A 27,930-nucleotide genomic window follows, 5' to 3' on the forward strand; every position below is an offset into this window, starting at 1 on the left:
ATAGCAAGTTATTCAATTTCTCCCAATCTCAGCCCTGCTAATACTTTTAGGTCAGAGCTCCTCAAGGCAGTCCCATAGCCACCTGTCAGGCTAGGATTGGTCCCAGATATACTCAAATAGGGATTCCTAAGGCCTCAGGGCAGCTGACAGGAGGAGGCTGTGGCGGGCAGTCTCTAGCCTAGCCTAGAGTAGCCTTGCCCATTACCCTAGTGTGCCTCCAAATGTTTTCATTTTCTACATGTGCAACGACGAGGAAAAAGCTATGAAGCACCCTTATCAACAGTTCCTAAGATCATATAAAAAGGCAAGTAAATGCAATTCTCTAGCTGGAAACATCGAGCATACCCCAATATAAAACTTTGCCTCACTTAAAGCTAGTAAATAGTTACTTAGAATTAATCCTTTCAATTAAAGTTAGCTCTCTTTTTATTATTACTAGTAATCTTGTTAACAGGTTCAAACTAGAGTGACCTTGTCCACTAAGTTGAAATAGAGGACTAAAACTAAGTTAATCAGATTTTTTCCTAGGTATGTATGTATAAACACTATCTAGTCCTTGAACAGGCAGTGCAACACGCACTGTCTGCTCATGAATTTAAAGCTTGCGCTTTGCTGGGACGCCTGACAAACTCTTGATCTCAGGTTGGAAGTTTGAGTTGAACGTTGGGTTTAGAGATTACTTAAAAGTAAAATCTTTAAAATAATAAATGAAATAAAGTGTGCAGTTTGCTACCTTCAAGATTTAGAGATACACTTTTTTCAAAATATTTAAATACCTTGTTTACCACTACAACAGATGCTTGGAGACAGTGTAAGATTCCCAGAGAATGGACTGAGAGACTTGTTTGATTGACATAGGTCTACCTACCACCTCCTTGCCTAGTGATTTCTCTATGCCTTGGTTTCCTCGCGTTTAAAAAGAGAGTAATATGTTTATCTACCTCATTCTTATGATGAGAATGAAATGAATTAAAAATGTAATGCACTTAGAAGAGTGCCTAAGTCACGATGATATGTACATATTGCTGTTGTAATTGTAAGTTCTTTCAACTCGACACTGATAAAAACCATTTCTGTGTGAGGAATGCTGTTACAAAACACATTTGATAAATGCCTTTCTTTTTCCCTCAGACCCTAGCAGCACCATGAATTCTTCACTTGAGTGGGTTCCCTTGCTGAAATGAGAGCTGTAAACTGTGTGAGCACAGGGACCGGATCTATCTCATTCACCTCTGCATCCCCAGCATGGGGAATTCCCAAAACATAAGAATTAATGAATTGCCAGCAAGTGAAATTTGAAATTGGGGTCATTTATAGCACATGTTTTTTCTTTTTCTTTTCTTTCTTTCTTTTTTTTCCCCCCTGCATGCCAACTCTACAGTGTAGAATCAATTTCTCTTTAATGCTGAAATTCTAGCATAGGGGTGAAAACTAATTTTCCACATCAAATTGATTTAAGCCCTGTATAATTTTGCTATTTTTAAGAGACAGAAAATCAGTTTGAATAGACAGATTAACAGCTAATCACTAGGTAATTGCTACCTTGTTTTAAGACAGCATGCTAACTACATACTTGTGACTTCAAGTACAGTTGTATCTTACAAATGGGTTTGTATATCTTTGCACTAGTCATAGCAGGCGGTGGGATCTTTCAGCTGATGAACAGAGTTGCTGTTCCATTTTGCTAAGGCATAAAAAACAAGAATCCTTCATATGGCCCTACAATAATGTTTTTATTTTGAGCACAGAGAGTTATGTGTACTAATTATGTATTTTCTTTTCTAAAAAAAAAATGTTTATTTATTTATTTTGAAACAGAGAGAGAGAGAGAGAGAGAGAGAGAGAGAGAGACAGCAGGGGAGGGGCAGAGAGAGAGGGAGAAAATCCCAAGCAGGCTCCGCACTTGCAGGCTTGATCCCATGAACCGCAAGATCGTGACCTGAGCCGAAGTCAAGAGTCAGATGCTTAAGCTTAACCAGCCGAGTCACCCAGGTACCCCTATGTATAATTCACAAAATATGCATAGGTAGCATTAAACAGGAAAACAAAACTTAACACAAATCTCTCTCTTTCGCTTATGTTTTTCTCCTGACCTTTAGTTTCATACACCAAATGCCTTTGTGACAATATCAAATGTGCTCAGATATATCAAACTCAGAACTGTTTTCAGCATCTTCTCTCCCAAGCCCTGTCTTCCTCGTGTGCTCTAACTGACGCTGTAGCACAGCAGGTACTCTTCCTGGAGACCTGAGTTTCATCTTTTATTTCTCTTACTTCCTCGCCTCCTACACCCAGCCATGTTGCTGAGACCATCCTACATCTTAAATAGATTTTTGAATCCACCTACTTCCAGTTGCCATTTCCTGTGATGCCACACCCCTTCCCTGATTATTGCGTTTAGGTTGTCACAGGCCCTCCTGCCTTCAGTCTCACCTTCCTTCAGTCCATTCCCCAAACTGCATGTATAGCATTCAGAACACAATAACAAACTTGCCTTGCCCTTAAGTTCAAACTCCTAGTTTATCTTATTATTTATCACCCCTCTCCCTCTAGTAATTACTCACTTCTACTCATCCCCAACTTTATACTCTAGCCATTCTGAAATGCTGGATACAACAAGTTTCTCCTTGCCCCCTGGGTCTTCTGACCTGTGGTTCCCAAGGCACACTTTTCCTTTCCTCATTGGCCAACTCTTACTTATCCTTTACACTTCAACTTGGACATCACTTCTGGAAGTCTTCCACTGACATACTCTCCCCCATAGTACTCCTAGAGGAGCCAGAACTTCTCAGATCATAGTGGACATCCTGCTGTATTATAATTTCTCCACTTATTATCTCCCTCACCATCTTGGGAGTTGGGAGACCCTGACTATTCTTGTTCATTCTTTTTATGTGCGGCGTTTTACAAGGGGATTGGGACATTATGAGTGTTCAGTAAATATCTGTAGAATTAATGAATTCCATAATGGGCACTGAAGAGAGTTCAGAAATTTTCCTACTACTGGGGGCTTCATAAACCTAAGATGGAAGAAAATAAATTTTTATTAATACCTAGGCTGTTTTGCTCTTGGTATGACCATAAATACACCTATTTTCTGAACTAAACTTTTTAAAGATACCATCTTCAAAGAATGCCAAATCACCTTTGAGAAAATATTTAAAGCAGGGGCACCTGGGAGACTCAGTCAGTTAGAATCTGACTTCAGCTCAGATCATGATCTCACGGTTTGTGTGTTCAAGCCCTGCATCAGGCTCTGTGCTTACAGCGGAGAGCCTAGAGCCTGCTTCAGCTTCTGTCTCCCTCTCTCTCTGTGTCTCCCCCATTCAAACTCTGTCTCTGTCACTCAAATATAAATATTTTTTAAAAATTAAAAAAGAGGGGTGCCTGGCTCAGTGGTTAAGCGTCCAACTTTGGCTCAGGTCATGATCTCACAGTTTTGTGGGTTCGAGCCCCATGTTGGGCTCTGTGCTGACAGCTCAGAGGCTGGAGCCTGCTTTGTAATCTGCGTCTCCCTCTCTCTCTGCCCCTCCCTCCCCTGCTCATGATCTGTCTCTCTGTCTCAAAAATAAATAAAACATTAAATTTGTTTTAATTAAAAAAGAATATTTACAGCAGATGTGGGATTTGACACTACTACTAAAAGGCTGAAAATCCTGCAAATTTGCAAATCTGTCATCTTCCTTTCTTATTATTTGTGTACTGTGTTTCCATCTACAAGGAGCACAGTGTCTCCAAGGCTTTATAAATTTATGGTGGAGAAAAGCAAAGTTTGTTGACCTTTCTAGGTTTCAAAATAACTGTGATTTTGTTTGTTTGTTTGTTTTTGTTTTTTTGGTTTGGTTGAAGTAGACCATACCGATTGTCTTAAGTAAATGAGTATTAGTAATTGAGGGCTGTGGTTGAAAAAAAGGTTAATCAGCTTCTTTCTGAACTAGTTAGGATATATATAGAACACACTGGGGGATTCTGGACTGGGTCCCATGGACTCTTACCAAGTCAGACACAGCCCTATAAAGTCAACTTTTGTCAATACCCAGCACCCTGGAAACCCAGTTTGGCTAATTTTTAGGAAAACTGTATAGCTAACTCCCTCTCTTACTTTTCCTAAATGAACATTCCTACTTACTGCTGGTCTACTTATACACACACACACACACACACACACACTGTCCTCAGTAATTTGTAGAATCATCCTCGTTTTCTGTCATCTTAACTACTGAGGTATGGAAACAACAGATCTTTTGAAAGTATTTGGTAATTTTGGCTTAAAATATATGTGTGTGTTCATAGGTATCTACCTATCATTTGCGAGATTTGTAAGTACTCTGTGCCCTAGGAATGAAACAAAACAGAAAAATTATTGTCTTCATGATGCACACACTCTAGCAGGAGAAGGCAATAAATAAATAAACAAGCAAACAAAACAATAATAATAATAACACTGTAAAATAAGAAAGCTAGGGGAAAAAACGTAGAAGTTATAAGGAACAAGCCTTTGGGGGAAGAGTAAAACAAAGGAATGCTTAAGAGTGTTTGAGAGGAGTCAGGAAATCCCGGAGAAGGTAAGATTTCAGTAAAGGTTAAAGGCAGTGAAGACACAAACCATGCAGGCATTTGGGGAGCAGAGGTAGGGATATCTAGAAAGAAAGGGCAAGCGTACAAGCTCTGAGGTTGGAGCCTTCCTGGAGTACTGGAGAAGGAAGCATCAAAGGGGTCAGTGTAGCTGAGGGGGGTGGGGGGCTGAAGGTGGAGAGGGTGTGAGCTGAGGTAAGAGGCTAGATTGAAGAGCCTTGTAGCTGAGGCTTGTTTTATCACTAAACGTCGTATTTCCTGGGAGAGAAGAAATTTTATTTTTCCCAAGTATTATACCTTTAAAAAAAAAATGAATGTCTGACCCATATTCCCCAGCTGACAGTTACTACTTCTGCCCACCTTAATTTTGAACCTCTTCGGTTTCAGCTGCGAGTCCAGTAAACATTTCACCCTATTGGCCCACCCCTGCCATCTAGTGGTTAATTCTTGCAATTACCAGAGTTTCTGACCACACAGAAGACTGTGGGGGAAGGGCTAAGGGAAGGAGGCTAATTTTTGGCAGAATAACAATAGAAAAGAAACAATAGAAAAGAAAAGCTTTCTGAAACCACAACAGGGGGATGAAGAAGTCTAGGGTGCAGATTGCTTCTTCATTGGTTTGTGTCAAGATTAAATCAGAAAGAAAGCCTGAATGCTATCGCACCCCATTTTATGAAATGTATTTCAAATTTCATCAATGGAACTAAAGAAAATTGGAGTTCAAAACATTGAAAAACAGAAAAAAGTACAAGTGAAGTGAAAATGAAAGGTTACAAATGAAGAGTTATTGAGGAAGATAATGAACAGAAGTTGGGTGTATAGATGGAACAAAAAATAGTAATTAAGTGTAATGGTATTATTAGATTAATTACTGCTATATCTTTATTAAAAATAGATTAGTTGTTTTACACAGAATTCAGTTATGTAATAAACTATGCATGATGTAGTTTGTCAGTTTTAACATTTATTATGATTTTCCTCTTTTTCATATTTCTGTAGTAGTTTTGGTTGACATTTACAGAAACACAGGAGAATGTGACCTGGTGTAGAATATTTGGAAGATGACAGTTAATTCTGTGTGGCTGATGCATAGGAGAATAAATATGAACGATAACTGAAATGCTAACTTAGAGCTTGCTAGAAGGGTTTGTTTTTTTTTGTTTTTTTTGTTTTTTTTTTATCACAGAAAGCATAGTTATCTTTATCCTGTCAGTACTGGAGAACCATGGAAAGGTTTTAAGCAGCAAGTTATGGGATTAAGCTTCATTTTGGAGATTACTTTGTTAATGTGGCATGAAAATTGGATTAAAGGTAGAAGATACTAGGGAATAAATAGTTCCACTTAATATCCAGTTCTTTAGTTCAGAAAGCAGGCATCATCCTTAACTCCTTAGTCCCTCATTCTCCCATCATTTTGTATACTACTTTCTAAATTTATCTTGTATCCGCCTTTTCTTCATCTTTAGTCCAAACATCCTACCTAAAGCTACTGTCACTTCAATGCTGAAGCACTGCATTAGCCTCTTCAGTTGTCTTGTCCCACCTAGTGCTCTCCCATCTCTTTTACCCAGGGAAAGCAAACTGATGTTCTTAAAATTAAAAATTGAATCATGATCTTTTGTTAAACCCTTCTGTGGCTGCCTGTGAGACCCTGCAGGCACCAATGTTAGCCTGTCCACCAGTCCGTCACTCCACACTCCTGAAATTGTTCCCTCCAGCTCCACTGGAGGCAGGGGGGCTGAGGCTAGCCTGGCCCTTTCCTAGGATCCAAGAATAGGATTTGCCAGAGTCGGGCTTGGGAGTGGTGGTGATGAATACAGGTGGAGTCACCATAAATCAAAAACATAAAATAATAATTTTTTTTAAAAATGTCACAAAAACATGGTATAACTCAGGTGGAAATAGGGACAGCCCCCTACAAGGGCTCCCTCCTCCAATACTGCAAGAATAGAAGTAACAGAAAAATAAATTAAGGGAAGCAGCCATTACCACCAGCCAAGCACATGCAACCACCCACTTCCACACTGATCATGGAGGTTGGCAAGCTGGGAACCACTTTGTCCATTTTGTCCAATCCCCACCCCAGGAAGAGCAGAAGTTTCTGGCCCTGCTACCCCAGATAAAGAAAGCATTGTTTCAAGATCAAAAAGTCTCAAATTGTATTCTTCCCCACTAATAATTATAATGTATCCTAATAAGCTCATAAATTCTGAAGTAGAATCGGGATCAGTAGATTATGATTAGCATGGATTAAATAGTATATTGTCCTCAAAGGAAGACATTTCTCCCAGGAAGTGACACTCATGAATATATTAGGTCCTTATTATTTTTGGTCCTTATTTATTTATTAAAGGTATTTATATAATCATATATTGATTCATTTATTTATTCAATTTGGAGCAACTTCTGTGTGCCAAATTATTAGGTACAAGATACAGAGATGAGAAGACAACAAGATCCCAGGAAAACAGTGAACACAAATATGTGAAAATATAATATAAACGGCAGTGCTGTGTGAAAAGCACAATAGTAGGTGTGTCTAGAGAAAGGACTAGTATGTTCTTTTTAGGAGCACGGTGTGAGGTTTAATACAAAACAGTACAGATAGACTTCACAAATCCTTTGGCTTTCTATTAAGTTATTTCTGGTATACATCTGTTATTCTTGAAATACCTTTTGAGTTTCTCATCTCAGTGATTCAATTGAGTTTTTGAAAATTATAAGGCCAAAAGATCAAATCAGTTTATTTTTACATGATGTAGTATGATTGACATTATTGCCCTTGTATGAAGAATAAAAAGTTATATATTTTTGCCCTGTATGTTTATTTCCTCTTAACACTTAGAGTTAGTAATTCTAATATGGCTTTCAGTTTATTGGAAATCATTTTATTTCACAACATTTCAAAACATCATGAATATTGGAAAGACTTTTGATTTATGTGTTTGAATGTAATGTTCAATTTATAAGCAAATTCAAACGACTTTAAAAAAAGTCTGAACAGTAAGCACCTTCAAAAGAAAGCACATTTTTGTGAAGATTTTGTAGATAATGAAATGAAACCTGGTGGTTTTTTTCTTTATGAAGACACTGCTAACATTTCAGTAAATGATATACTTTAAGGAAAATGAAAGAACTCTGCAGATAGAGAGATGCATTTGAGGACTGTTTATCGCCAATATTTAGAAAAATAAACACTGCTGGCATTCAGTTCCGTCTGTTTTAAATTGCAGCACCTTATGAAATATGCCCAGAGGATTACCTGATGTCGATGGTGTGGAAAAGGACCCCGGCAGGCGACTTGGCATTCAATCAGTGCCCACTGAATGCCACAGGTAAAGTACGAACGACCCACCCAAATCCAAATGATGATTGCCCTCTAAGAACAGCATGCTATGTTTGCGTATGAAGTCATGCTTTTGTCCTATATCCATAAATAAATCTGTGCAATAAGCAATGAAACAATCTTAGTAAAGTGCTTCATAAATGGAGCCAATGAAGAGACCTAGAAATTATTGCTGGTGCAATGGTTTCTCAGTGGCATTAACATGCACCTTAAAGATAATCAGCATAACATTTTCATATGCATGTTTTCTAAGCAAGAAAACGTACAAACCCAATTCTTCAGCCTGCCTCCCAATTATGTGATGCCTTCTAGCATCTCTGTTATAAAGCTTCTCTCTGTTCTTTGTGACGCACAGGCACCACTAGCAGACGCTGCTCTCTCAGTCTTCATGGAGTGGCCTTCTGGGAACAGCCGAGCTTTGCAAGATGCATATCCAATGAGTACAGACACTTGCAGCATTCAGTAGGTGCAAAGCCAGCTTTAGTACTTGCTCTGTTTATTTTTTCCTAATGATCACTGTGTGAGAATTTAACCTTCTGCTTTATAATCAAATCAGCCAAAATCTCTGAAAAAATGCCTGAAGGAAAAAGTGATGTGACAGAAAGCTCATTTTTATAAGTCACTGCTAAACTGTTTTGTTCCTAGGGTTTGGGTTTTTGGGGATCCTGCTATTTACATGAAGGAATTCCTTGTCTAATGGGGACAAGGCCTGAACAAAATTCGTTGTTCAGTTTCACCTGGAAGAATTAAACTGTATGTTAAAATTAGCACAAGTCTGTGTTAAATCATATCTAAGACATTGCAAAATACTGTTTATTTCTAAATTATATTTCTTAGTAGTCGGGAAATGATAAGCTGTTCATTTAGGTATCAAATTTCTCACTGCAATTTGACAGTAAGACATTGAAAAAATGATAGTGTTACTGCACCAGAGAAAATTAATTACTTGCAAAAGATTAAGTGGACCAAATTTTTCAAAAATTGCCCTTCTGTTCCCACACATCACCGAATTTCTCACAAACTATGATGTATGAATATTTTGAGCACAGTTAAATTTTGCTTGGTGTTTTAGAAGTGCAAGTCATTGTCATTATTGGAGACTGTTGTCATTTCATCCTGACAATCAAGAGGAACTCTATCAATGAATAAACATTGTGGAGTTTAGAACAAATATGATCATGAGCCAGCTGGAAAGTTGGACATTGACAGGGATGATATTTAGTTAAGAACTTTCAAGTTTTGTTGTGCTTATATTTTCTTTCATTTTTTTTTACTGTCACTCAAAACTATGCATAATTCTTTTTTAAAAAATCTAAAGAAGATTCTTGCTTGTGGATGGAAATTCGGTTCATGCAATAATAACTCCTATTGATGAAGTGAATGTGTTTAGTTCTCAAAAAAACAAAAACAAATCACATTAAAAAAATCTGAAAACGAAATACTAATATGTTTACTTACCAAATCGGTAGTAGTAATTGAATTGATGATTATTTACCATCATCATCAGAGCCTTATTCCTGTTATCTGTTTATCTATCTATCTATCTACCTATTCCTGTCATATCTATAGATATAGATAGGAGAGTTACACACAAGTACTGACATACATGTCAATATATGCTGGTTACATACAAATACCTAGATTTAAAAATATATATTTCAGTTCAGCTCATGATCTCACAGTTTGTGGGACTGAACCCCGCATCCGACTCTGTGCTGACAGTGCAGACCCTATCTGGGATTCTCTTTCCCGCTCTCTCTGCCCACTACCCCCTTCCCTGCTTACTCTCTCTCTCTCTCTCTCTCTCTCCAAAATAAATAAGTAAACATTTAAAAAAAAGATTAACCAAAAATTTCCTTATGAATTTAATTTTAATGAATTTTATTTTTCCCTAATTTTAGACATTTGATTTTGTTTACTTAATCTTAATAATATCCACATTCAATTCTTGTTAATCCATAATAATGAATGGGAGTAATTGCAGGGATTAAAAAAATCATAAGTCAATCCTTATGAATTTTTAATAAGTAATATCACTTTTTTGCAGAAAATTTTTACTTCCTAAATTCAGTGTTTTGTATACTAATATTTAATGAGTTTGCATTTCATCTGATAATGGAGAGAAACAGAAACACTGTGTGAAATACAAGAATTGATCTTGAACTGTGAATTCCATAGAAATCATTCAGTCAATAATTTCACAACCAGTTGTATATGCCTTGGTTGACTTGCATACATAAATCAGATGCGTGATATTATAGAATAAAAAGCAATCTCAGTGTACTCAGCTCCTACAAAGTACCAGACACTCAGCCTGGACACTTTGATAAACCAACTCCAGTGCTCACAAGAATCTGCAAGGTGAATATCCCTGCCTCGGTTTGCATACTGAAAATCTACAAGGGAACAATCCAGTTTTACGAGGCAAAGAGTGAAAATTGTGTCCAGCTACAGTTGTTCCAAAGCTTAACCTCTTTTCTGGAGGCCATGCCACCTCCTGAGCTTTTGATTTGAAATCATCTGCCCTTAGATTCTGGTACTGAAGACATAATTTTTGGGTGGTGTGTTTTTGGAAAAGTCATGTCATCTCAAATCTTGGCTTTGCAAAAAGAAGTTGGTAGCATCATTTTAACATCTCTGGAAGTTTCAAGGGAGAGCAGAAGACATACTATACATATTAAATCTTATGAATTGTAAAAGAACTTTGTAACCATGAGGTATTAATATCTACATGTATAGAATATACATTGAGTTAAAATATTATCTCAATAAGAGTAAAATTTTAAGGGGCACCTGGGTTAAGTGTCTGAGTTAGGCTCAGGTCATGATCTCACAATCTGTGAGTTCGAGCCCGGCATCGGGCTCTGTGCAAACAGCTCAGAGCCTGGAGCCTGCTTCAGATTCTGTGTCTCCCTCTCTCTGTCCCTCTCCTGCTCACACTCTGTCTCTCAAACATAAAGAACATTAAAAAAAACTTGTTTAAAAAAAAAGTAAAATTTTAGAACTCAACCTATTATTAATGTGAACTACACATGTGGAAAAATAATACAGATGGAGGAATAGATAGGTAGATTAATAGAGGGATGGGAGTATAAAATTGATGTCACATGGATTTTTGCACATGAATTATGTTTATATACCTATACAAAAATATACGCACACTTACACATGCATATATATACACACATCTAGTATTTGCCTACAGATCATGATCTTTTCCTTTACATGTTTAGTGAAGTATAGGACCAATCTGTGCCTTAAATAATGCTTACCTAACCCATCAAATTCATCATGTGTACTCTAAAAAGTCAATTGGAGGTGGAAATGAAACCAACTTCCCTTCATACTCTTATTCCTATTGCTTCCCGTTCTTTGTCTGAGTAGCAAAGCTAGATAGTGCTTGTGATATAGAACAGTTCTGATTCCCACAGATTCTAAAATCACTTTGAAGACTCTGCATCTTCTCCTTTAGTAGAATTTATTATTTCACAATGTAATTGTTCTGTTTTCTTTGAAGGATTTCATTCTTTGCCCCCTCTATAATTGGAAAGCTCATTAAAATGTTAATTGTTACCTACTATGGAGAATTATTTTAAATAGGTAGATCTCCATTTTCCAACTCTTTTACATATGGATTACAATACATGTACATACCCACATAGATTACAATATTTTAAATACCCATTTTGCAAAACTACAGTGATAAACCAAGTTTGTAATGACTTTTTATCATTAATAAACATTAGATGAGTTTTTTCTATGAACTCTCATAATTATAAGCCATTGGAGGTAGACAGAATGGGTTGGTTAAACAGTTTGATATATAAAATCACTAATCCATCACGTTGAACATTTAGTTTGAACTCTTTGAGGACAGAGGCCATGTGAGTTTTTTTTTTTATCTTTGTTTCTCTAGTGACTAACACAGTACTAAGCATACACTAGCATATACTAAGCTTATATTAGATATTCCATAGACACTTATAAAGAATGTCTCTGCCACTTTTCTAATCAGTGGGAGCATACTGGCAGCTGGAGGGTTCTCAGGTGATACACCAGGCTTAATGTTCATGAATTTTAACCACATGAAATTAATAAGTATTATCCCTCATGTGCAATTTTCCTAGCCCCAAAATATCTAGAAATGTGGAGTGATTGATGACATTATTTTATGAAATTATTTGGCCATTGCAGAATTTCAATAAGCTAATAGTCATGAATTTGTTTGAAACCTTATAAGCTCTAAAATTAAACATGATCCAACTGTTATTTATTAAAATACAAACCACAAACAAATGCACACAATTTTTAAAAATCGAGGAGAGAAGAATAAAGTGTAGTAGGATTCTTGAAATTTTGATATTTTCTCACTTGTTAATATTTCCATTCATATTCTGGGATATTTTCTGAATTTTGTACCAAACAAAGTAGAAATAATTTTACAACCTGTTGAGAAATGGGCACAGGAGTCAGGCAAATTGGGAAAACATTTTCTTGTTACTCATAAAGCTCTTTCAAGAAGAAGGATGAATATTGTGGGCAAAGAGAGCCAGCCTCTCCCTGTATGAAATAGATCATCCTGTATCTAGTACACCTGGGCAATCACAGACAACTTCTTCCTACCTCAGTCATCTCTCTCTTTTTAATTCTCTCCCTTCCTCTGTCTCTTTTACACACATACAAATACATGCTCACACAGGCACGCACACACACACACACTCCTATGCTTGAAGTGACAGAACTAGTAGGATATATACTCTCTACATGTAGAGAGTTCTAAAGCAAAAGTTGAACCACGCATACCAATGCCTTTTCTTAAATTCATCCAGTATATGTCATTACTCTTTCCCTGGAGAGGAGTGAGTTATGGGATTGAAAAAGATCAAAGATAGATATTACTCTAATAGAAGTCCTTCCATATGGACATATGTAGAATTGGGTATAAATGTTACCTTTTAAGTCATTGTACCTTAACACCTCTGTTTCTATTTTTCAAACCTTCATTTAACACACAAATAGGAGTACCTGGGTGGCTCAGCCTGTTAAACATCTGACTTCAGCTCAAGTCATGATTTCACAGTTTGGGAGTTCAAGCCCCATGTCGGGCTCTGTGCTGACAGCTCAGAGCCTGGAGCCTGCTTTGGATTCTGTGTTTCCCTCTCTCTCTCTGCTCCTCTCCTGCTCCTGCGCTCGCTCTCTCTCTCTCTCTCTCTCTCTCTTTATCAAAAATTAATAAACATTAAAAAATTTGAAAAAAAACAAATATGGAAGTAAGATTAATAATCTAAGTCATTGAAAAGTTGACTGTGGAAAGGGCTGTCAGGGAGTTTGAATCCTGATATTAAGACTTTGTTTCTCCTGTTTTTGTCTACTTTTATGGGTGGTGTATTAAGACAGAGAGATAAAAATAGACATATCTTTCTTCAGGGGAAACTTGAGGGGAAAGGGTAGAGTCAGAGAGGGAAAGAGACCAAGAGGGACAAAGGCAGAGAGAACTCAGGATCTGAGTTCAACCTCGTAATTTTGCAGTATGTAACAGGTGGTCCTGAATAAAATTATGAGTTCACTGAGTGTTCAGCAAATGGTAATAATTCACATTTATTGAATGCTATCTACCCTAAAGGATCTGATGGGGGAAAAAATAGAAGTAATATGTTAACTAAATCTTGATGTTCTAAGAAATTCATATCTCAAAGTTGACAGTATATTTCAAGGAGAAGATAATGAATATCTTAGACTTTACATCCCATATGGCATTTGTCCTAACTATTCAACTCTGATGATTAACATAAGAACAGTCATAGACAGTAAGTAAACATGACAATGTTCCAGTAAAACTTTATATGAAACTGGGCAGTGGGCTGGATTTGACCCACAGGTGAGAATTCACTAACTTCTGGATTAGAATATATATTTTTTAAATTGTCTTTGTTTCTTTGTTTTGTCTTGTTTTTTTAATATTTCAAGTCTTTTAGAATTATCCATCAAAATCTATTTTGTCCTTTTTTCTCCTCTGTTGTCTTAAACACTTTAACCACAGTCATTTTAAATTACTTATCAGTGAAATCTAATATTTGGAGAATCTGTGAATGGACTTATTTTATCAGTCACATCATCTGGCATATCTACTAATTTTTTGTTACATATCAGACATTGTGTAAAACACATATAGTGGCTTTAGACAATGTTGATGTCCACCAAAAAGCATTCCCCCTTTTCTGTTAATTCAAATACAGTGAGGAGCTGATAATTCAGTGCAATCAAGATTTGAGCTGGGTTAAGGATGATTTGCTGTTTTAGTAAAACTATCTCTGCTTAGTCCTCCTTCCTCCACTGTGTGTCTTAAAGGCTTTGGATAAAGATCCTATTTTGCCTATCCCATCAACCCTTAGAAACTGTAGAAGATTCAGTTCTTTCCTTCAAAGGTACCAGCTCAGTGTTCCAGATTTCTGTCCAAGCAACTTCAAATTTGTTTCTAAATACATACTTACAAGCATGAAGAAAATTTCACTCTGCATTTTAGAAGTTTTCATCTTAATTTCTCAGCTTCCTACATATTTCAAAACTTCAGCCAATGTCTCATGAAGAAAAATTCTAGTAAGGTTTTTAGGGACCATCAGTTTTCCAGTACACTTCTCTAGCCCTGGGCAACTGAAAAACATTAGTTTCTCTTTCGTCACTAGAAGTCTTCTTCCAGGATTATACCTGCCCTTCACTTCTTGCCTGCCCCCCTTCAAATGACTAAAATTGTTGGGTACCATAGAAAGGATCTCCTTTTTCTGGAAATTTAGTTATTTCATCCATAGCTCTCTGATGCTCTAAAGAGTATGATTTTTGTAATTTGTGTGGATTTTTCTAGTTTTAGTGGCAAAAGCATTAGCTTTAGAGGAATTACTATACTAAACAAATACATTTCAATTGTATTATAAAAAAGTCTTAAATACATATAACAGTGTTTCCTAGGGAAATTTAAGGGTGTCTGTTATACAGGTATATAATGAAATACTTCTCAAGTTACACTTTACTTCATTTTTTTAAAATTCACAATATATTACTGATCATAACTATAAAAGCCAAGGAGGCTTTTAAGATTCTCCCAGATTATGGATTTAGTGTGACTTGGAGAAGAAATGTTAGGGTCAATTTTGGCCATGGAAATTCACTGACTTGAAACTTCATCATAGAATGATTTAGTAGAATGTACTTTATATAGAATTAGGCTACTGTCAAATGAAAAATCTTATAAAGGAAAGTGTACTCTATTATTCAGTCATTCATCTATCAATTCAACTAACTACCCATTAACTTACTCTACAAATATCTTCTGACCTTTAACTATATGCAACAGAGTGCAGGGACCTGAGGATACATCTTGAATGTGACATACACAAATACAAGTAAAGTAGACAGGAAAAGATATAAGATAATTACAAATTGTGATATGTTGAAGGAAATTAACAAAGTACCAACATAGGAAATAAAGTTTGGGGACTGCTTTAGATAAAAAAGTCAGAGAGGTCTCCATGAGGAAATGATTTTAATAGCTTTAAATAGCTGTGGCCTGAAAAATGAGGTGAATCTAGGCATTAAAGACTTGAGAGAATGAGTGTCCCAGAGAATAAGAGTACACTCCATTTGAGGGACTAGCATCTGGAAAAACTTTGAAGTCTTTAAGGAAGTGAAAGATGATCTAGTGGGCAGAGGTAGTGAGCAATAACAGAATGTCATGAGATAAAGTTGGAGAAGTTGATAGGGAAAAAATAATTCTGTGCCTTAAAGACCTTTGCTTGGAGTTTGGCTTTTATTCTAAATGCAATGGGAAGCCATTGACAGTAAGGAGTGATGTGATTCAATATAATTGAAGAGTGTTATATGGTGTTCTATGGAGAGCAGACTATAGGGTAGCAGGATTGGAAGCTGTCAAGCCCGCTGTAGTAATCCAGATGAGAGATGATGTCATCCTTCATTAAGGCTGAATGAGCAGATTTGGGTGATGGTAAAGTCATTTTCTGAAATGAGGAAGGCAGGACAATAGAGAATAGTTTGAGGCAGGTGTGTTTAGGGGTTGCCAAAGGTTGTCTTGTACTAAGGTTTGAAATAAAGAACTTAGAGTACAGCTAGCTAGTCAGTTTAGTTGTGATGTTTCTTCAACACAGTTGAGCTACTTGGATGCAGGTGCAGAGAAGGCATTTGGTAGAGCCAAAATGTTTTCTGAAGACCAAAAGTATCAGCAGCACCTGGGCACTTGTTAGAAGTGTAGAATCTCAAACCCCATTCCAGACCAAGTTAATCAGAATCTGCATTTTGAAAAATTCCCTCTGTGATTCATATGTGCATCAAAGTTTAAGGAGCACAGTGGCAGAAGAATGCAAATAAGTTAAATGGAAAATGATGTAAAAAATGTAAAATGTAAAGAAAGTAATGTTTTGGTGGGTGACTACAAAGAAATTAAATGATTGCTAGCCAATTCCATAGCATCACAAGGCATAACCATATCAGGTGATACCTAATTTTCCTTTTCTGGGCACATGGGAGGATTGTGTTACTTCACCCCTTGAACTTAGGTGTGAACTGTGACTAGAATACATCAATTGGTTGTGTATGGAAGTGGTCTTTGTCATGTCAGGCCTGAGAATGTCATTGCCAATGCAAAATCTTTCAACCTCCACCACCCCAAGACCCTCAATGACTATGATGAATACAGCCTTCCTGGTTCCTGTGTTGCATATGTGGTGTGAGTGAGAAATAATTTTTTGCTGTTTTTAGGCACTAATATTTTAAAGTTGTTTGTTATCACAGCATAACATATCCCATTCTGACTGATGCAATATTACAAGGATTAGGAGATTTAAGTGATGGAAATATAATTGGAAAAAGCCATAGAGAAATATTAGGTTAGGTAATGCTCTGTCTCTCATTGAAGAGGTTCCTGAAAAATTTTGGCCCCAGTCTGTTGATTATTATCTGCTTTGAATTCGTAGAACATGCTCTATCTAGTTCTGTCCCCTAGCTCAGAATATTAATAAGAATTTCTAGATTTGTTGTTAAGAAATCCAATCTACCCATGTCTCTTGCTCAGGAACTGTACTTTTGACTAAGTCTAGCCAAAAACTCTGCAATTAAAGCTGATTCTAGTTTAGTTTTGTTTTGTTTTGTTTTTACTGTTAGGTAAATTTACTATGCTCTCATTCTTATTTTAGAAATTTACAAGTTAGCATAGTGTATACCTAACTCACTTTTCTTCATCAGTTTTCTTCATGATTGAGTTTATTCTAATAACAGTAAATTGGAATCCTGAAATTCATGGCATCCTGTCTCTCATTTCAGGAATTCCTAAGGCAAGAAATTGGGATACCAAATACCCTTTGGCCAAAGTATTTTCATCCCAGCTTCTGTGCAACACACACACACACGCACACACACACACACACACACACACACACACATATTATGTAATTATATATTTAGTTACATATAATTATGTAATTATATATTATAATTTAGGCAGGAGGCTTCTTTTCAAATTTGAACTCCTAGCCACAGGACAACTCTGGCTTGTGTTTTTATATTAAGCTTTTTATATTAAGTCTAGGGAAAATTAAGAACTATTGGTATAGTAGAACAAAAGGTGTGCTTTTTTTTCCATACAGGATGATCTCTTTTTCATGAGATAGATCTATAAATAATTTAATATCATCATCTAATGAATGACTTTGGTCTTAGAAAATGATAGTTATGAACTGAAACAAAGACATATATTTAGATTATTGTTTTATGAAAAGAAGTTTCTCATATAATTATCTTTTAATTGAAGCCACTTAGAGCTGTGAGAACCTTTAATGTAACTTACAGATGGACTGTAGGAGTTGATGCTGAAAATAATATATAAATATATGATGTTTAAAGTGTGTCATTTGCACAAAGTGACTACGATAAATCTTTTTTTAAGATTCACACAATAGAGACAACTGTGGCTGGCAGTAGGAGGCATAAAGTGAAAAGAATAAGGTTATTTCAGAAACACACCTACTCTTTAAAACATGACCCTCACGATATCTGTCTATATAAAGAACAAGAACTATAAAAAGCAATTATTTTTGGACTTCAGTGTTTTTTTTTTCCTTTCACTGTCGATCTTGTCAACAGTATTACATGTGAATGACACAGAAACTTTTAAGACTTGCCCTTTGGAGCAAAGATCCTCATAGAGTGCTACAGTGTGAGCAGAGTAAATTACTAATAATTATATTTTTTAAAGGAAATATTAAAATTATAAACCTTTCTGAACTACTTCAGTGACAAAATTAAGAGAATTAGAAAATATAGGCCAAGGGAAATAGAATCCTTGACTTATCCATGGTGGACTTTTTCCCTCCACTTGTATAGCACTACTTACAAAACCTTTTATAGATATTGGTAAATGACTTTAGGAACATTTACACAGTACATTCCAAAATAATGACCACTACTCAAATAACTGGCAGTACCTCAACAGTCTGGCAAGTTGCTTCAAGTCTCTTCCTTCTCATATTCTTTTTCATGTGAAAAAGATTTAGTGTCTCCTTAAACATGGTTGAGAATGATTTTTAAATATTTAAGTATTTTGACAGTTTCTAACAAAAGCACATATAAAACCTGAGTTAAGCATGTAGTAGTTAAGAGTAGGAACTCTGAAATCTACTTCCTGAGCTTAAATCTCAGTACAATTCAAGAGCCAAACAATCCTGGGGATGCAGTTCACTACGCTAAGTCAATAGTCTTTTATCCGTAAAATTTGAATAATTATGGCACTCCAACATTTTAAAACTCAAAGGAGGTAATTCACGCAAAAACACTTTGTCCCATGCTTGCCATATAATAGTCTTTCAATAAATGCTTTATCACTGTTGCAATTGTTGTTATTCTGTTTTAAAAGGTAGTAGTTATATAACTATAACTATAGATATTTAAAACTTCTGAAATCTTTTGCCTATTTATATTAATTGGATATCTTTTAAAAGATAATTATGTCAGGAAATGTAGAAGTTCCCCATTATTACATATTCCATTGTATTGAATAATCAGAACTGCCATGTTTTTACCTTGTCAACCAATGAAGTTGATAGTTAAAAAAGGGAAAATCCTCCTGTAATTTCAATTTAATTTAGCACGCCCTTTGAGAAGTTACCTTTGTGTGCCAGGAAATAAGCAAGAAATTACAGGAGACACATAGATGAATAAGAAACTGCAAGCCCTTTAGGTGTTTATGGTCTGGTATAATAGATAAGAACACAAACACTAATATTATATGATAGAGCAAGATTACTTCTATGAGGCTTGAAAGCAGAGATCATATCATGATTGCAGTTATCTGAAAAGAATTCAGGAAGGAGAAAGGAAAAATAACAATTTTACAAAAGGATTTGGGGAGAACATTTGAAGTTATAGAAGAGCCTGAGTCAGGGAGCAAAGGCAGGATCCATGGACTTTCTTTTAGAAATGGTGAGTAGTTCAGTCTCATTAGTGTTAGGAACCTGCAGCACTAGTGGAACAGTAGGAAGACCAAACTAACACTTCATAGATCGTACTGAGTTCTGTATAAACTATAAGCAAGAATGTATTTGCAAATATTGCATTGTATCTGGGCTCAAAAGAAAGATGGGGAAATCCTTAGATACCAGAAGTTTAGAAAAGAAAAGTCAAACTAGAGCTCTACAGGAGAGTTGATGATTCAATGACCTATAAGTATTTCAGATTATATGTGAGTCCCAGGTGCTGGAGGCTAAGATTCTAAAGCCCTCTTGGAGATACTGATACAACCCCCTGCACACAAGCAGTGATGCTATACCTATCCCCTTGCAGTGACCTGGCACTATTTTGACTGCTCTGGCCTCACAGACTAGAAAAACTGTAGGTCTAGGATGTGTCTAAGAAATATTTAGTTTATACAAGGTTTTAGAAGTAAGAGGAAACAAATCACATTTCACAAACTGAAATTTCTAGTCTGAGCTATAAACAGAAGGAATTAATATGAAAATTAGCATAAAATGGTTCAGCATCATTGAATTGCCTCAGAGCACCACCCTAAAAGAAACATACTCAAAACTAGTTTGTAACAACTCTTTCACAAACAAGCAACTTGGGCTCCCAAACAATAAATGCATCTCACTGAATATGAATTGACAATAATGAGAAATATCACTGGGAGAATCAGCAAATCAGGACCATTAGCAATGAAAGTAAAGAAGTAAAAATAGTAGAAAATATAGAAGAACAGATAACTTTGTTTAAACTAATTTAAGAGATTAAAAAAAAAAGAACAGAAAACAGTTAAGGAATGGAAGAAAATGAAAAAGATTAAATAGAACTTCTATAAGTGGAAAATATTGTCATTAAAATTACAGAAGAGACTAAATAGCCAACTAGACACAATTGAAGAATGAATTAGTAATCTGGAATTTAGACCCAGAAAAAGGTCACTCAGAAGCCAAAACAGATAAATGAAAAATATAAAAGAGAACTTAGAAAAATAAATAATAGAATGAGAAAGTTTAGTGTGTACTTAATAGAAATGTATATAATGTAATAGAAATGAATTCCAGAATGAAAACACAAAAAGTTATGGGAGAGGCAGCATTCTATGAGTTAGCTTATAAAATTTTTTTTAAAGTTGAAGGCTGATAAGATACTCAGATTGAAAAAAGTCATGAATAAATAAAAGCAAATCCAAATAAATATAATCCGCATTATACTAAGACAAAAAGAAAAAATTTAAAGCTACCACACACAAAAATAGTGGGAATTTACAAAAGATCAGCACACAAAAATAGTGGTAATTTACAAAAGATCAGCTATTTAAATGACAAGAGACTTTGCACTTGCAACAAATAGGGCACTAAAATCACATTATGAAAATGCTATGGGGAAAATCAAAACATCCTTATCTAAAAGATCTATTGAAAGTGAATATGACTTTAAAAAAAGTAAGACTAAGATTGAATTACCATTCACAGAACCCTACCAAAATACTCATGTAAAGATTAGAAAACAAGGAAAATACACTCTGAAGAGGCTAATTCAAGAAACAATGGTTAAGAAGCAATTGTGAATAAATAGACTGGTTAAAAAGTATTACTAGTTTAAAAAATCATTAATAATAATAATAATAATAATAAAATAGTAATTTGAGGAATCCAAAAGCAAAGTGGATTAAATTGCTAACCACCAATAGAAATGAAATATTAAGACTGAAAAAATCACTAACAATAGAAATAATGGGAGAATAGTGTTGGGATGGATACAATAAGATAAAGAGATAAAATATTAGAATTATAGGTTAGGGTTTGGATGGCCTTGCAAATCGAACAATGTTGAATGTATTTGATTTTGGTTTGTCTTTTGAGCAGAGAAGTGGCATGTTCAAGATGAGAAAGTAGGATAGGTTAGCATGGGGAGACTGAGTGATGTCAGTTGGGAGACTATTGTAATGAGTGTGATGGGAAGTACTGAAGATCTGGACCAGCATGAATCTCTTGCCTATAGGTAAAAAGGATGGATATGAGGGATGCCTGGATGGCTCAGTTGGTTAAGCTTCCAACTTTGTCTGGGGTCACTATCTCCTGGTTCATGAGTTGGAGCCCCACGTCGGGCTCTGTGCTGACAGTTCAGAGTCTGGAGCCTGCTTCGGGTTCTTTGTCTCCCTCTCTGTCTCTCTGCCCCTCCCCTGTTCATACTCTGTCTCTCTCTGTCTCAAAAATAAACACTAAAAATTTTTTTTAAAAAAAGGATGGATATGAGAAACAATACATAGCTAGTATTTAGAGGACTTAGAAATTGAAGATGGGAAGATAAGAAGGGATAGCAGTCCCTGACTATCTATTTTTATATTCTATCTTTGTATTAATCCATCATAACAACCATGTAATGACATTTGCTTCTTTTCACAGACAAATCCAATAATCCTCAGGAAGTGACAAATAATTTGTTCACTGGCTTATGTAGTAAATAGTAGAACCACAATTTAAATCCAGGTTTTATGACTCCAGCTATTCTTTAAACTTAATATACTAGTAAGATTTCCAGAGACAATGCTTAGTAGGTAATTGTTGAGTTTAACGTGTAACTCAAAGAGTTGTGCATTTCAAGTCAGATTTGAGACTTCTGATTTTGATTTTGAAGAGAAACACAAAGAAGACATAATTGAAAGGAAAGTAGCAGTATTTAAATAAGGTATGCTATGTCAGGCTATATTTTTGAGAGAGGAAAAGATTGAGGAGGTTTGGATGGAATCCAGAATCATAGAGATAACCATAGTGTTCAGTCATAAAATCATAGAGATAAAAACAAAAGAGGAGGTGGAGTGCAAATAAAGGACAATTTTAAATACAGAACAAGTAAGGTGAGCAAACCCAATCTGAATTCTACTGCTTCATGATCCAGGAAAGAGAAAAACAGTCCAGCAGATAAACATGGATTGGTTAATCTAGAAATAGATAGCAAAAGAGGCGGCAGAAGGTAAGGAGAGACACTTCCACAGTACACTTGTATTGTGAAAGGAAGATCAAGAACTTGGAATTGTTTTTAGCTAAATATGTTCTGAATGGAAATCTGCCTTATCTGAACATTCTTTACACCCTTTATAAATGCTACCAACAGTCTACACTCACGTATACAAATATTACAAGGTATTATGTGCTGGGTGCTTTTCACTGACAATGCCAGGAAGGATACTAATTAGTGCCAATTGTGAGAGCTGGTGGTATGATTTGGGCACCTGTCTGCAAAGAGCTGGACCGAGAACAATTCATTCTACATAAGCCTGCTAAGCAGCTGTCAGATGGCAATGACGTTAATTTACTACCGACTTTTGCTGCATTTGATGCTGACCCAGACATGAAAGACTGACTGCCTTCCCTATCTCTGATTAGTTGAACCATCCATTACCTTCTGTACTATTTTTATTGCAAATAGAATACATGTCTAAATGTTGTATTCCTAAAATTTAAGTCAGTGTTATGATTTTTTTGTTTGAATGGAAGGATATGTTAGATCTGTACCAGTAAAATCTCTCACAGACATAGGTCGGGGTTGCCAAAATAATAGACACAGAGCTGATCTGAAGTAGTTAGATGATGTTTACCTTGGCAACCGTTGCTACATTCTATTCCTAATGGAGAACATTCAAGTCCTCTGCAGCTTTGAGTATCACAGCTGTGATTTGCACTGCCAGCACAAAACTGAAGACTGAGTTTTATGACTCTTTTTTTTTTTAGGTAGACCCTATTAATTTCATTTCTCTTCACAATTTTCCTCACACTCTACCTATTTAACAGGACACTTTTCAGGCCAGAAACTGCACTGTTTCTTTAAGTCAAAAAAATTGATTTATTTCATGCTATTTGATACCAATGTTTTCTGTTTTCAGTGTTTTCCATGTTGATAAACAAACTAGGACAGCTTTCAAGTGTGCCTAACTTAATCCTCTGATCTAACAGAAACGTAAAAGGAAATTAACTTATTCATTCCTTTAATTCATTTGCTCAATATACTGAGTTAAGTCCTCTAGGCGCAGGAAATATAACACTAAAAAAATAGAGAACACCTCTTTCTTCATAAGGCTTATATTTTAATGGAAAAGGCAGGAAAACAAATAAGCCAAGAGATAGATGTACAATGGCTGGTAAGCTTGAGCACAGTGAAGAAGGGTAAGTTGGCTGAGAATGAGAGGGAAACTATTTTACATGGAAAGTCAGGTAAAACTTCTCTGAGGAAATGACAACAAACAAACACCACGCGCGCACACACGCACGCACACACACACACGCACCCTCAAAACATATGTGGTTCTCTGTGGGGAGACTATTCCAGGCCAAAGGCAGAGCAAGTTCAAAGGCCCTGAGGCAGACATTTACTTAATATTGTTGAGGAAACTGAAAAATACCAGAGTGATTAGAGCACAGTGAAGAAGGGGAAAATGTTGAAAGCCTCCAGGGCTTTCACATAGGGCACACAGACTGATGAAACAAGCTTTCCTGTTTGAAGTAACTTGTGCTATCTTAGGCTTGTGTGGGTTCATTTGAAGTTAGTAAATAAATAAATAAATAAAAAGAAATTTTAACTCTTAGATATATTTTCAAATCTTAAAAGAGACATGGTAAACTGAGTCTTTATTGGGTTAAATTACATAAATAATAAGTTGAAATGTTTAAATAAAAATCTAGGCAGCTCTGGTTCCAAAGGCCCTTCCAGTATATTACAACCCGAAGGTAAAGTTAGGACATCATAACTGAATCCACTCTTAACAAACTTTCACTGTAATATATTCTAAGACTGTAAATAAGGCAGGGAACCTAACCTCAAGGTCCAGAAAGACTAGTGAGGCATATAGGCAACTTATTATAATTCAGTGTGATATGAGCGATATATGTGTAAGATAAGAGAGCACAGAGAATGCTGTGCCTCTGTTTAGAAATTTAGAAGAGCCAGGAATAAATCTTAGTGGTGTATAAACATAGGTTAGTGTAAGGGAAGAGAGTGGAATATCCATTGCAAAAATAGGAAGTATGAAACACATGACCTGAACAGAAAATTGCAAGTAGTTATCAATGACAGGACTAGAGTTCAACCTGGTGGTACACATCTTCTTGACAAGCCAGCTGCCTTCTACTCTGAGGGTCAGTGGCCCACGCTGTGTCTGTACCATGGTTAAATATGTTAATGTCACTCCACAGCAAGCCACTTGGAGATTTAAGAGATATGCAAGGGCTAGATCATTGGTTGATGGCTGCCACTGAGGGAAGATGGGGAGAGTAATGAAAGATTAAAAGAGGAAGAAATAAAATGCCTAAATATGTTTTTTAGCATAACACAGCGTAAATAGAGTATGTCTCTGGAGATATTTATTTTATCAAAATACTTTTAGACAAAGTATTAGAGCCTAAAGAAAAGGTTCTGAAGTGTCAAGATGATTTGTTACATACTTTTTTTTAGAAAATTCATAACTTTTGGATTAGTTCAGATTGATTGAATACTTTAAAACATTTGTTGGCATATATCTTAATGGGAAATTGATAATTATAGTTATTATGTATTAACCTTTCTATTTCAATACTTTCTGGTGTGTTCTTTATTATTTCATACCCTTTTGATAATTTAATTTTATCACAAATGTAGCAATAGGATGATAAAGATTGACCTTTTTATAAACAAGTAAAAGTATAATAGATCATTGCTGTCTCTTTACCCTTTCTTACTTTGCCATTTTTCCACATTGTAAGATGCTATTCTTCCCTTGAACTGTGAGATAAACAAATATGAAAATTGGTGGCATATTTCCCTAGCCATCAATTTAAGCCTTGCCTCTTACTAGTTCATTCTGCTGCTGAAGATCCAGCTGAGAGATTTTTTTTGGTTGTTTTATTATTATCTATCTATTTATTTAGATTTTTATTCTGAAGGAGAGAGTGCAAGCAGGGGAGGGGTAGAGAGAGAGAGGGAAGGAAAAAGAATCCCAAGCAGGATCAGCACTGTCAGCACAGAGGCTGATGTGGGGCTCATTCCCACAAACTGTGACATCATGGCCTGAGCTGATATCAAGAGTTGGACCCTTAACTGACTGAGCCACCCAGATGGCCCTGTTTATTTATTTTAAAAATAAAGCTAAAGTAATCTAGCTTCCATCCATGTCACTGAACATCTCTAAAGTTTAGAGACAACTTCTTAAGCTAAAATGTCCTCATTGAAACTTTTTTTAGTTTCATTTAGCATTATTTCATTCAGCATTATACTCTCTTGATCCATCCAGGTTGTCACTAATGGCAAGATTTCATTCTTCTTTATGACTGACTAATAGCCCATTGTATAAATATACCACATCTTCTTGATCTGTTCATCTATCAGTGGACGTGGGATGCTTCCATAATTTGGCTATTGAAAATAATGTTGCAATAAACATAGAGATGCATATATCTTTTTGAATAATAGTGTTTTCATATTCTTTGGGTAAATCCCCAGTAGTGGAATTACTGATCATAGGGTATTTCTATTTTAATTTTTTTTGAGCACACTCCACACTATTGTCCACAGTGGCTGCAGCAGTTTGCATTCCCACCAACAGTGCACCAGTGTTCTTCTTTCTCCACATCCTCACCACTACTTGTTTCTTGTATTTTTGATTTTAGCCATTCTGACAGCGTGAGGTGATATCTCATTGTGGTTTTGATTTGCATTTCCCTGATGATTAGTGATGTTGGTATCTTTTCATGGTATGTTGGCCATATATATGTAAGTCTTGAATGTCTGCTCATGCCTTCAGCCCATTTTTAATTGGGTTGTTAGTGTTTTTTTTTTGTTGTTTAGCTGCTTAAATTCTTTCACCCTTTATCAGATATGTCATTTGCAAATATCTTCTCCCATTCACTAGATTGTATATTAATTAGTATTAATTAGTACATTATTAGTTTGTTTCCTTTGCTGTGCAGAAGTTGTTGGGGGTTGTTTGTTTGTTTGTTTGTTGGTATAGTCCCAATAGTTTATTTTTGATTTTGTTTCCCTTGCTTCAAGAAACATATGTAGAAAAAAGTTGCTACATCTGATGTCAGAGAAATTCCTGTCTTTGATCTCTTCTATGATCTTTATGGTTTCAGGTATCACATTTAGGTCTTTAATGCATTTTGAGTTCATTTTTGTGTATGGTATAAGAAAGTATCCCCATTTCATTCTTTTGCATGTAGCTGTCCAGTTTTCCCAGCACCATTTTTGAAGAGGCTGTCTTTTCCTCATTGCATATTCTTGCCTCTTTTGTCAAAGAGTAATCATGGGTTTATTCTGGACTCTCTATTCTGTTCCATTGATCTATGTGTCTGTTTTTGTTCCAGTACCATACTGTTTTGATTACTAAAGCTTTGTACTGTATCTTGTATCTTTAATATAGACATTTGTACTTTGTACTGTATCTGTATCTTTAATATAGACATTTACTGGTTTCAGTATTAGACTAATTCCAGCCTCATAGAATGAATTTGGAAGCTTTCCTACCTCTTCCATTGTTTTGGAATAGTTTGAAAACAATAGGTATTAACTCTTCTTTAAATATTTGATAGCATATCTTGAAATCTGGGAACGTGATACCTCCGATTTTGTTCTTCTGTTTCAAGATTGCTTTGGCTATTTGTGGTTACATAAAAAGTTTAGGATTATTTGTTCTAGTCTCTGAAAAAAATCATGTTGGTATGTTGATAGGGATTGCATTAAATGTGTAGATTGCTTCGGTAATATAGACATTTTAACAATATTGGTTCTTCCAGTCTGTGAGTATGGAATATCTTTCCATTTGTTTTATAGTTTTCAGAGGATAGGTTTTTTACCTCCTTGGTGAAGTTTATTCCTAGGCATTTTATTATTTTTGGTGCAATTGTAAATGGGATTCTTTCTTAGGTTCTCTTTCTGCCCCTTCATTATTAGTGTATAGAAATGTAGTGCATTTCTGTATATTGATTATGTATCCTGTGACCTCACTGAATTCAGTTCTAGTAGTTTTTGTTGGAGTCTTTAGGGTTTTCTATATGTAGTATCATGTCATCTGCAAACAGTGAAAGTTTTACCTCTTTCTTACCAATTTGTATGCCTTTTATTTCTTTTTTCTTGTCTGATTGCTATGATTAGGACTTCCAGTATTATGTTGAATAAAAGTGGTGAGAGTGAATATCCTTGTCTTGTTCCTAACCTTAGAGGAAAAGCTCTAAATTATTTACCATTAAGTATGATGTTAGCTGTGGGTTTCTCGTATATGGCCTTTATTATTTTGAGGTATGTCCCCTTAAACATACGTAGTTGTGGGTTTTTATCATGAATGAATGTTGTACTTTGTTAAAAGCTATTTCTGCATCCATTGAGATGATCATACGTTTTTTTCCTTTATTTTATTGATGTGATTTATCAATATCAATCAATGTGATGTTTATTGATTTGTGAATACTGAGCCACGTGTGCATCCCTGGACTAAATCCCACTTGATCCCACTTGAACCACTT

The 27,930-nt window shown here is 35.6% G+C and overlaps 1 protein-coding gene across 3 annotated transcripts in view; it reads left to right on the top strand.

Annotated features, from left to right (window-relative positions):
* Positions 1-27,930, top strand: part of ADGRB3 (adhesion G protein-coupled receptor B3) — a 724,938-nt gene that overhangs the window by 330,448 nt on the left and 366,560 nt on the right. For all 3 annotated transcript variants that reach the window (XM_047860848.1, XM_047860847.1, XM_047860849.1), the window contains 2 exons: positions 7,809-7,910; positions 8,277-8,383. In XM_047860848.1, the coding sequence (XP_047716804.1) occupies positions 7,809-7,910; positions 8,277-8,383 (209 nt within the window). The remainder of the gene's footprint in view (positions 1-7,808; positions 7,911-8,276; positions 8,384-27,930) is intronic.

The sequence above is a fragment of the Prionailurus viverrinus genome, chromosome B2 (assembly GCF_022837055.1).
Source record: "Prionailurus viverrinus isolate Anna chromosome B2, UM_Priviv_1.0, whole genome shotgun sequence".
Classification (NCBI taxonomy): Eukaryota; Metazoa; Chordata; class Mammalia; order Carnivora; family Felidae; genus Prionailurus; species Prionailurus viverrinus.